The sequence below is a fragment of the Carassius carassius genome, chromosome 49 (assembly GCF_963082965.1).
Source record: "Carassius carassius chromosome 49, fCarCar2.1, whole genome shotgun sequence".
Lineage (NCBI taxonomy): Eukaryota > Metazoa > Chordata > Actinopteri > Cypriniformes > Cyprinidae > Carassius > Carassius carassius.
The window spans coordinates 20339474-20351490 of NC_081803.1; the positions used below are offsets into that span (position 1 = coordinate 20339474).

General features: G+C 32.6%; 1 protein-coding gene across 5 annotated transcripts in view; it reads left to right on the forward strand.

Moving 5' to 3' along the window:
* The window catches only part of LOC132132740 (membrane-associated phosphatidylinositol transfer protein 2-like), an 81712-nt gene that overhangs the window by 66648 nt on the left and 3047 nt on the right, over positions 1-12017 (forward strand). For 3 of the 5 annotated variants that reach the window (XM_059545245.1, XM_059545247.1, XM_059545246.1), the window contains 9 exons: positions 150-314; positions 1022-1264; positions 2910-3058; positions 4098-4214; positions 4294-4410; positions 5902-6050; positions 6130-6279; positions 8110-8293; positions 11832-11960. In XM_059545245.1, the coding sequence (XP_059401228.1) occupies positions 150-314; positions 1022-1264; positions 2910-3058; positions 4098-4214; positions 4294-4410; positions 5902-6050; positions 6130-6279; positions 8110-8293; positions 11832-11960 (1403 nt within the window). The remainder of the gene's footprint in view (positions 1-149; positions 315-1021; positions 1265-2909; positions 3059-4097; positions 4215-4293; positions 4411-5901; positions 6051-6129; positions 6280-8109; positions 8294-11831; positions 11961-12017) is intronic. The other 2 variants (XM_059545248.1, XM_059545249.1) reach the window with 1 other exon arrangement.

The window sequence follows — 12017 nt, forward strand, 5'->3', positions numbered from 1 at the left end:
CCTGTCATGTCTTCTAGATGGACTGCTGTCTAGATAGGCAGCTCACTAGGTTTTAGAACAGAGATATAGATTTCTGAGAGATTTCTGGGCCCTAATTTCCCTGTCAGTCCCTGGTCTCTGCGAGTAATTGCTGGTTTTGGTCCTCACAGCGGATGTGATGCAGTCGCACAGCATTATGTTTGCGGATCACTCCAACCCTTCGTCTCCGGCATCCATTCCAGCCTTCCGCGGAGCGCGCAGAGGCAGCGAGACCAGCATCGCCAGCCAGGTGTCGGGGTTAGCGGACAGTTACACCACCTCCAGCATCGCCAACAGTGAGTTAACACACATACACACTTGGTTAGAAGAATACAGTTCTCTAGATATCAGCTATAGCATATTCCAGCAGTGACGTTAAGTAATTAGTGTTTAACCCCAAAACACATTTCATTTGCCTTAAATATGGAAGAAATTAATACATGGATATACACACTATGGTTTAAAAGTTTGAAATAATAAATATTTTTGTATGTTTTTGAAAAATATTTTATGGTCTCCAGGCTACATTTATTTGATCAAAAATACAGTAAAAACTATAAAAATTATGAAATATTATTACAGTTCAAAGTTACTGTTTTCTATTTTAATAGATTTTAATGTAATTTATTCCTGTAATTGCAAAGACAAATTTTCAGCAGCCATTGGGCAGGGATTTTAAATTAATACTGTTAATTTTGCAGTAATGCATAAATATTTTTTTATTCTTTTTTTATTTGAAATTAGTGTTACCATATTACTATTATTAGAATTATTATCTTAAATATAAAATTCTTAACAGTCTTTATCATACATATATAATAAGATAAGAATAAAAGTGTTAATTTATTTTATTTATTCGTTTTTTTTAAACTTGCCTCACACTTTTGAATGCTAGTGTGCAATAATGTCCACTCTTTCCAGTGCTGCAGATATAGCTGGGAAATATCACACATATCATGTTCATCTTATGACTACTGTTGTTTTGATGTTGTTCTTTCTCTAGTAGCACAAGCATGCCATCATAGACTCTCCAAAAAGCTCAGTCTTTTGTCCCAATTGCCGCTTCCCTATAATAAAAGCGGCTCCCGGAGCCCTTCTCCCAAATCCAGCAAAGCGCCAAATAAGCAGCAGGTAGAAAGGCAGGATTCCAGCTGTTTGGATGATTCAGTCTCTCTAGGCTTTGAGCCCTCGACCTCGCTCGCCTCAGACCCACCATCTCCATGTGTCCCTCTGGACATCGAGCAAGGTACTTGGAGCGTGGGTAGACGTCCGGTCACCCGCTCTCCTGTTTGCCTGCGTTAGTTTCTGCCATTACTACATTCCCTGCAATCCCTCCTACTTCCTGTTTCAGCCCTCCAAATCTTCAGCCTGTGTTCTTGCTGACCCTCCCTAGCATTGTTCTTTTGAATTCATGCCCTCTTCTCTTTAAAGCTCAGCGCTGGCGCTCTGGTTCTTCATCTCGTGAGCCCTAAGCTGCTCTGAGTGATGAAAACCCTCTGAAGATGCTTTTTTAAGGATGTTGACTTGTCTTCATCCCATTATCTGGCTGTGCATCATGCTTATGGCGTGTGTGTCGTCTGTTAGCGGTCGCTAATACATGATAATGGGAGTCATAAGGAATTTAGGAATTCTTATTCCACATAACAATTTTTTTTTAGTTCTTTGGTGGAAGCATTACCAACCAATAAGTGGTCCTAACCATATATTAATCGAAATTATTTATTTTTAAAGTAAAATTCATTTTTATTTCAAAATTAAAATGTTTAAATATTATTGAAAATTGTTATATGTATTAGATTAAAATGTACTCTTTATAGCAACATTTTATTTGAATAAAAAATAAAATTATTATAACATTTTAACACATTATGCAATAATACTATTAATTATATTATATATTATTCATGCAAATTTGTGGTAGTGCATAAATAAAATTGTTTGAAATTAGTCTTACCAATAAAATAATAAAATAAAAATAACATCACAGGTCATATTGTTATGCAGATAATTTAATATATTATATTATTTGGGTGATATTTCAAGCAAGCAAGGAAAATTACTAATTAATTGTTAACTTTGTAGTAGTGCATAAATTATTTTGATTATTTTTTATTTAAAATTAGTCTTACAAAATTATTATTATTATTACCGATTAAAAAATGTATTACAAAATATATTATTTGCATATTATTATGTATATAATTATCATTTGCATATAGATCAGGTACATTAGTTGTTAATTTTGCTGCATTGCAAAATTTTTATTAGTAATTATTCTTAATGTTTTTTAAATACCGTATATTAACAGATAAGGGAGTCTTTATGATTTATTTAAAAGAACTACTTCATTAGTAATTTGTTTGTGAATCAGACACCAACACTGTTCACGCTGTAGGTTTGTTGTTACGTGCAACCAGTGAGGATTTCACAATACAAGGATACTTTATCTGTTGATTGTCTTTATTCACAACCTCCAATCAAAATAAAACCAGTTTAAAAAAGAACTGGTTTTCGATTCCCAGTCCTACTTGTAGAGAAGCCATTCAAGAACATCCAACCCCAATTATAAGAATTACAAACCAAAAATAGGGTTGTGTTCTTGAGTGTCTTTGCAATGGGTCATGGAGAGGAAGCAGACAAGAGATGTGCACTACAGCCTCGCTCGGCTCAATGCACATTTCAAAATGACAACTTTCCATTTCTTTACTTCCTTTTGAGCCCTGAAGCAATCCTGCATCACATGTTCTCGTCCTGTCCTAGAACCAGCAGCTGAAACGTTCATGAATTATGTACAGATGAAAGAGAAATCTGTGATGGTGTTTGAAGCTGCTGTTGTAGCAGTAATGGTTTGGACAGGCATGACTGAACGTCCCGTGTCGTCTCTCCTGCAGTCGCTGCTCGCTGGTGGGGCACGAAGCGCATTGATTTCGCCCTGTACTGTCCTGATGCTCTGACTGCGTTCCCCACCGTGGCTCTACCTCATCTGTTTCATGCCTCCTACTGGGAATCAACGGACGTCGTGTCTTTCCTGCTCCGACAGGTGAAGATTACCATATGGTTTAATTTGCACACAGAATCGTCCACTATCCACTATCACACAGTGCATTGCAAGCATGCAGTACAAAAAAAAAACAAAAAAAACCAACAACAAATAAAAAAAAAACTGGATATTGCTGAGTGGCACTTATTGGATAATTGTCCATAATTGATTGTAATGAAATATTATAATATATGTTGTTTTTTTTTTTTTTTTTAGTTTTTATTAAAATGAATGTATTTATCATTTATTTATTAATACATTTTGTATTTGGTTATTTAAATATGTCTTAAGACTATTATGAAATGGTTACCTTTATTATATTAAAATATTTTTGGAAACATTTTATAAAAGGCATTTATCATAGAAAAATAATTCCTTTTTTAATGAATTTAGGAAAATATATTTTTTTATAATGTTTTTATTTTCTGTAGTTTTTCATTTTAGTATTATGCTATTTTTATTTATTCATTTTTATTTAGTTATTTAAATATGTTTAAAGACTATTAAGACATTTTTATGTTTATTATGTTAAACTTTTCTTTAATGTAATAAAATAAAAGCAATTATCTTACCTTTATATATAATTACCTTTTTATGAAATTGGGCACATATAATTGTTTTTTTTTTTCTTTTTCTGGCATTTCGTAAGATACATTTTTAAAATAATGTTTTTATTTTATAATCATTTTACTTTTTATTAATACATGTTTAAAAGACTATTATGCAATTGGTAGCTTCATTATATTAAACTGTGTTTAATAAAGTTGTAAATATTTTAATTCAATGAAATACTTTGACGATCAGTTTTAAAAAATCTAATTGCAAAAATAAGCAAATACAAAAATTATTATTTGCATTTTGGTGACACTTAAGCTAGAAACAAAAATAGCTAATTATGAAATTGATGTACAGATTTGGGACGCGACTTAATTATTATTGCATGAATTTCATTTATTGCATAACTGCATAAAATAAAATTTTTATTATATTTATCTACAAAAGCAATTGCTAATGTAATGCCACTTTTTCTGTCTCTCAGGTAATGAGGCATGAGAACTCCAGTGTTTTAGAACTACATGGGAAGGAGGTGTCAGAATTCACTCCGTCCAAACCGCGGGAGAAGTGGATGAGGAAGAGGACCCACGTGAAGATCAGGGTAAGACGGGCAACTACCAGATTACTCTTAAATCCATTATGGGATTGTTGCTAACGTAAAAATGGGTTTGCCTTTGAAGAACGTTACGGCAAACCACCGCGTGAATGATGCTGTGTTTACGGAGGACGGGAATCAGGTGGTGACGGGTCGCTTCATGTACGGGCCGCTGGACATGGTCACACTGACAGGAGAGAAGGTTAGTGTCCTACTAGGATTTTTTTTGGTGCCTATACCGATTTTAACAAACATTTATTGGCCGATATCGATATTTATCACTTCCTCTCTTATTTGAAATGTTGTCATCAAAATAGATTGTATTTTGATCATGTTTTAAATCAGCAAAGTTCAAAAACACCTGCATTAAATTATACTAGCAGTTTTATTGCTGCATCATCAAAACATTTCTAATGAACATGGATTGGATCCATTTAACGCTTATCAGGACTACATAAATACAACAGAACTAAGATACATATTAAATAACCAGTGATTGTAAGGTAGGTTTAACAGTTTTCAGGTACAGTAATCCTTCTTTATTCTAACAGACTTTATGAATAATCTTCTAATTTAATATTTTTTGTAAGTTTAAATGTGACCCTGGACCACAAAATCAGTCTTAAGTGTAAATTTTTCGAAATTGAGATTTATACATCACCTGAAAGCTGAATAAATTGAAGTACGGTTTTCCATTGAAGTACGGTTTGTTATGATCGGACAATATTTAGCCGAGATACAACTATTAGAATATCTGAAGAAAAAATCTAAATATTGAGAAAATCACCTGTGAATATGTACAAATGAATTCTTAGCAATGCTTATTACTAATCAAAAATACAGTTTTGATATATTTACGGAAGAAATTTACTAAATATCTTCATGAAACACATGATCTTTACTCAATATCCTAGTGATTTGTGGCATAAAGAAAATTCGATAATTTTGACCATTCAATGTTTTTTTGGCTATTGCTAAAAATGTACCACAGCGACTTAAGACTGGTTTTCTAGTCTATGTAGCTATATGCGTAATGAAAGCACACAGCTCTTCAGATATAAAGGTTGTCAGTTTGTCAGCACCCTCTGAAAAGGCATGAGATCTGCATATATTTGTTTAATGTTAGTTGTAATAAGTGTAATTCGCTGTATGTTGATGATAATGCAACGGAAAGAGAGTTTAATGTGCACTTCTCTTGCTCTGTTTTGTTTTGTTGTCTGTTCTGTTTTGAATTTTTTTTTGGAGTGAAAAAGGATGCAATAAACTTAATAAAACATCAGAAAAGTTTGGTCATCATCCAGATGGTCCGCTACACTAAGAAAGTTACAAAAGTTATTTAGTCAGGAATGGTGTACGATCTCATGTTATTTGATTAGTGCAGACAGCAGCGCTAGGATTATGCAGCAGACATTATACAGCTCAGTGCTTTCACGCAGTTAATTAATAAACCATCGGTTTGTTAAATCAGCCTTTTCCCTTATGTATCCGGTATGCCAATGATTGTAAATTGAGGGAAAATCGGCCGATAAATATCGGTGCATCCCTACCATACACACTTCATTTTGTGTAGATCCCAGTTAAAATGAGTAAGACCTCCTTAACTTCTCTCACCTTCTTCTTTTTGGCATTTAGGATTATTTTTTATTGGCATATTTTCTAATTCATTTCATCTCATTTTTGTGCCGTGTTCTAGGTGGACATCCACATCATGACCCAGCCTCCGTCCGGTGAGTGGGTGTATTTCAGCACAGAACTGACCAATAGCAGCGGCCGGGTTTCCTACACCATTCCCGAGAGCAAGCGGCTGAGCATCGGCGTGTATCCGGTCAAAATGGTGGTCAGGTACGTCTTCAGTCTACGTTTGTGCTGCACATAAAAGCTTGTATTTTCATCAGTTGAACAGCGGTGTCTGTGTCCAAAGGGGCGACCACACGTCTGCTGACAGTTACCTGACGGTGCTGCCGCCCGGCACGGAGTTTGTGGTGTTCAGCATCGATGGCTCTTTTGCTGCCAGCGTGTCCATCATGGGCAGCGACCCTAAAGTGCGAGCAGGAGCGGTTGATGTGGTCAGGTGAGGGCTCTATGAAGCTTACTGTACTGATACAGACATTTCTCTAAATGATCAACATGATTGAAACTGTTGTACACGATCTGTACATGCTTTCTGTCGTCTGATTGATAGTTTAGACCTTTTAAGCAAGTAAAAGACATTTTAGTATGAATGTTAAAACATCTGGTTGTGGCTCACGTGTCTCTCTGCTGTGAAATCATAAGAAGAACTTTTATATTGTTAGTAATATTTCAGAATTCACACTTATTTTTTTAGTTATTTACTTACATTTAAAAGGCTATTCTTAAATTGTTATCTTTGTTTTATTAAATGTTACCGTTTTGGTAAAATTGTAATAATATAAAATAAGGGCAATAATCTTAGAAAAGCCGTTCCTTTTTATGAAATTGAGCACATATAGTATAATATCCAAATTGTTTTTCTATTATGTTATTTGTATTTATACATCTTTATTTAATTAAATATGTTTAGAAGACTATTATAAAATTATCTTTATTATAGTAAATTTACTGTTTGGCAATATTTTAATTTAATAAAGTAAGGGCAGTTAAATTGATAGTTGTTGATAGTTTGATAGTTCATACCTTTTTTAGAAAGGCCTTTTAGTATTTAAATATCATCTTACTAAGACACATTATTAAAGAAATAGTGACAACTGATATTTATATGCCTTTTGTTTTAAGTAGCCTGTTATTGTGTTATAAAAATTTCACTGATTTATATTACAAGCTATCAGAATTTCATCTTCCATATATATATATATATATATATATATATATATATATATATATATATGTATATATATATATATTTATATATGTATGTATGTATGTATATATAAATATCAGCATCTGCTCCAAATTGCATATTATAGCCATTGAACAAAATGTTTTTAATCCTCCACAATATGAGCTCTATATTGCCACTATATCACACTATATATATATATATATATATATATATATATATATATATATATATATATATATATATATATATATATATACAGTACAGACCAAAAATTTGGAAACACTACTATTTTTAATGTTTTTGAAAGAAGTTTCTTCTGTTCATCAAGCCTGCATTTATTTGTTGGAAACAGTTCTGCTGTCTAATATATTTGATGAATAAAAGGTTAAAAAGAACTGCATTTATTAAAAAAAAAATATATATATATATATATATTATAATAATATATTTTCTTTACTATCACTTTTTATCAATTTAACACATCCTTGCTGAATAAAAGTATTGATTTTATTAAAAAAAAAAGAAAGAAAAAAAATTACTGACCCCAAATTACTGACCAGTAGTGTATATTGTTATTACAAAATATTTATATTTTAAAAACATAGCTCCTTTTTTTTATTTTTTTTTTTAGTTTTTATTCATCAAAGTACCCAAAAAAAGTATCACATGTTCTGAAAAAATATTAAGCAGCAGAACTGTTTCCAACTTTGATAATGAATCATCATATTCGAATGATTTCTAAAGGATCATGTGATAATGATCCTAAAAATTCAGCTTTGCATCACAGAAATAAATGATAATTTAAAGTATAATAAATTTAAAAACAATTATTTTAAATTGTAATAATATATCACAATATTACATTTTTTTCTGTATTTTTGATCAAATAAATGCAGGCTTGATGAGCAGAAGAAACTTCTTTAAAAAAAAAAATATATATATATATATATATATATATATATTCATATACATATATATTCTGACAGTTTTTTAGTATGTAAGGCTTTAGAGGGTTATTAATACTCACAGGTCAGCCATTTGTAATGTTTGCTGTTTTTACGGTGGTTGGTCCTGTTTCAGGCACTGGCAGGATCTGGGTTACCTGATAGTGTACGTGACGGGACGTCCAGACATGCAGAAGCAGCGTGTGGTGGCCTGGCTTTCACAGCACAACTTTCCTCACGGTATCGTGTCGTTCTGTGATGGGCTCGTACACGACCCACTCCGACACAAAGCCAACTTCCTCAAGTGTCTCATCACAGAGGTGAGAATATATACAGACGCCACCTTTTCTGTAGCGCAAGGGGATGTGGGTGATACAGAACTATCATTTACAATGCAATAAACCTAAATCAATATATACATATATATATATATATATATATATATATATATATATATATATATATATATATATATATATATATATTAGGGGTGTAACGGTACGCAAAAATCACGGTTCGGTGCGTACCTCGGTTTTAAAGTCACGGTTCGGTTCATTTTCAGTACAGTAAGGGAAAGAAATGCAAACATTAAACTGCAGATTGTTCATTACTATAAACTTTTTTTAACAATTTGTTTACACTTTTTTAAAATACTTTTTAATAAAATATATATAAAATAAAAAAGAATAAGAAATAAAATACTGCTGCAAAGTTCTCCACTAAATAAAATACTCTCAGTCTCAAACCAATATCATATAATAAAATATAATGAAAAATATAAATAAATAACTATGATTACAGTGTAGCATTACCAATCCCAGCTTGTAGGCCTGCTCATATTTAAAATATATATATATAACTTTTCCAAAGTGTAAAGTGCAGCATCAACAGTTTCAGTTTTTAGACCTGCTCAGATTTCGTTATTGCGTTGGACCGATCAGAATGAAGAGCAAAGGTCTGTTTAAATGCCGACGGGAGCTGCGTTTGAATTACAATCGTTTTTTTCCTAGTTGTACACACTCGCGTGATGCCTTTTGAAAACCTTAGGCCGGTGACACACTGACGGTGTCCTTTATCAGTAGGCTTTATATTTATGCTCAACATGAAGTATAGATATTGTTTTAGTGAAGACAAGATCCTGGTCTGTCGGCGGCCTCCCTCTATGTCACCTACAGTGTGTCACCGGCCTTAGAATCAGCTGCAGGGCGGGATTTGTGCTGAACGTGGAGACTTCCGCCACTAAATATGTTCGTTTGGAAACACGAAAATGTATATGTTCTGCACACAAAATATTGCATTCGTTCATTCGGTACACACGTGCACCGTACCGAAAGCCCTGTACCGAAACGGTCCGGTACGAATACACGTACCGTTACACCCCTTATATATATATATATTTATTATATATATATATATATATATATATATATATATATATATATATATATATATAAACACTTAAATCCATGATATTGATAACATTTTCAATCAGGTGTTTGTCGATAAAAAGTCTGTGTGAATAAAGACTCCAGTTCCATCTACTTCACAAATGAAAGCATGCATGATGCTCGTGGTGTTTTCAGGGTCTACTGACTCATTATGTGAGGACATGAACACATGAACTTCATTCATTTCTTCGTTTCACCAGCATTTCACAATTCGATTTGATGAAAACTATCAATTCAATTCAATTCAAGTTTATTTGTATAGCGCTTTTTACATTACAAATCGTTACAATGCAAATTTACAGAAAATTATGTTTCTACAATATTTAGTAATAGCTTATAAGTGGTGACTATCAGTTTGTGCACGTATGACAGGATTTGTAGAAAAATTTATACAAGAAGTAGTCTGCCAGATGATGAACATTATTAATATTATTAATAATTAATAATTATCATATGATGCAGTCACACTTGTAGCAATATTTGTTAGTTCTGTTGTTAATTCAGGATTAGCATCATCTGGGGTCCTCTGAGGGTCAGCATCATCTCTTCTCAGGTGTTCTGGATCCAGACTGGAGCTTGTGTAAATCCCGTGGCAAAGCATAGAAACAAATAGAGACATCATTAGCATAGCTGCTGTTCCAACAAAGTAAAATTAATTAGTTTAACCCAAGCTAAAGAATAAAAATGCACATTTGATCAGATACAACTACACTCACAATTTAAGATACATTATTCAAATGCTTGGCGATTTAAACAGAGAGAGTGTGTCTGAACCCTGAACATTATCAGGAAGACTATTTCAGAGTTTGGGAGCCAAATGTGAAAAAGCTCTACCTCCTTTAGTGGACTTTGCTATCCTAGGAACTACCAAAAGTCCAGCGTTTTGTGACGTGATGGATTGTAGCATGGTAGAAGATTAGTTAGGTACGCAGGAGCTAAACCATTTAGGGCCTTATAGGTAAGTAATGATAATTTGTAACTGATACGGAACTTAATAGGTAGCCAGTGCAGAGACTGTAAAATTGGGGTAATATGATCATATTTTCTTGACCTGGTAAGGACTCTAGCCGCTGCATTTTGGACTACCTGTAGCTTGTTTATTGACGAAGCAGGACAACCACCTAGAAGTGCATTACAATCATCATATCATATTTTATATGTTATAAAATTTTCCATGTTATAAAATTCTTTATAACAATCAACTAGGGATGGGACGGTATGAAAATTTAATATCACGATTATAGTGACTAAAATTATCACGATTATCAATATTATCACGGTTTTGTTGAAACGAGATGAAAGTGTTCAAAAATAGTTGATGCTCACACTGAAAACATTTCAGCAAGTTTTATATTTAATAATCAACAAACAACTAATAAAACAAGCAACTCTATGCACTTAATTTAAAGAAAGATTAAATTCTGTGGCATTTCCTTCCTTGCAATGAAAAGTGTAGAAGCATAGAAAAGCATAGAAAAGTCACTGACTTTCGCCATTCCTTCTCGAAAAAAAACAAAAAAAACATTGTGCGCTGCGCTTGCGTCAGACTGTTGCTGGCTGGACATGATTTAATAGTGAGTTATTAAAACCGCGATAATCAAACACGGTTTTAATGATAATTCATTTTTAAACGATATTACTAACCTTCAGCACATTTTATCACGGTTATCAATAAAACCGGTTATCGTCCCATCCCTACAATCAACCAAAATAAATGTTTGGTTTACCTTGAAATTATAATAGTAATAAATTACTTTTGTAATCAAAATATAAATATTTTGAATTATTAATAATACAGTTTCTTAAAACATTACATTGAAATACTATTATTATTATTATTGTTATTATTATTTAAAGAAATATCGTGCATCCAGGATAATTTGTAATTTATACAGTATACAAGTTCTGTTGTACAGCACCTTATTTAGCAAAATATAAAAATGCAGTGTTGTCAATTAATTGTTATATTTGTACTTGATTACATTTTAAAAGATTGATTAAATTGTTTTAAATTCAGGTAATTAGACAACATTTTTGATAATAACATTTTATTTAAATCATGAAAAAATAAACATGGAAAACACCCAATTTGGGAAAAATGTAACTTAATGGGGTTTTCATTGGGCAGTGTGAAGTGCATTTCCTTCCTTATTAATGGTCAGCAATAAATATTTCCATATATAACAAATGATGTAGAAAGAAATATTGTGATTAATATTTTTGGCTGTATTGCCCATACAGATAATATGCTAACTGGTATGCAGCCAGTGATCAAAACAAGATGTTTAGAGCATAACAGAACAAGGATGCTGTTTAGACAGATATTAGATGTATAATGAGTCATTCTTGGCTTATATTTAAGTGAGATGTCTAATTGAAAAGTTTAAAAATCATCTTGCTCTTTTTGTAGGCACAAATGAAGATCTGCGCTGCTTATGGCTCCACTAAGGACATCTCTGTGTACACGTCACTGGGTCTGCTGCCATCACAAATCTACATCGTAGGGAGACCAACAAAGAAAATGCAACACCAGTGTCAGGTATCCTTATGCATAGTTTTTCCGTCTAAACCTTAAGTTTTAATGCATTTTCACGGA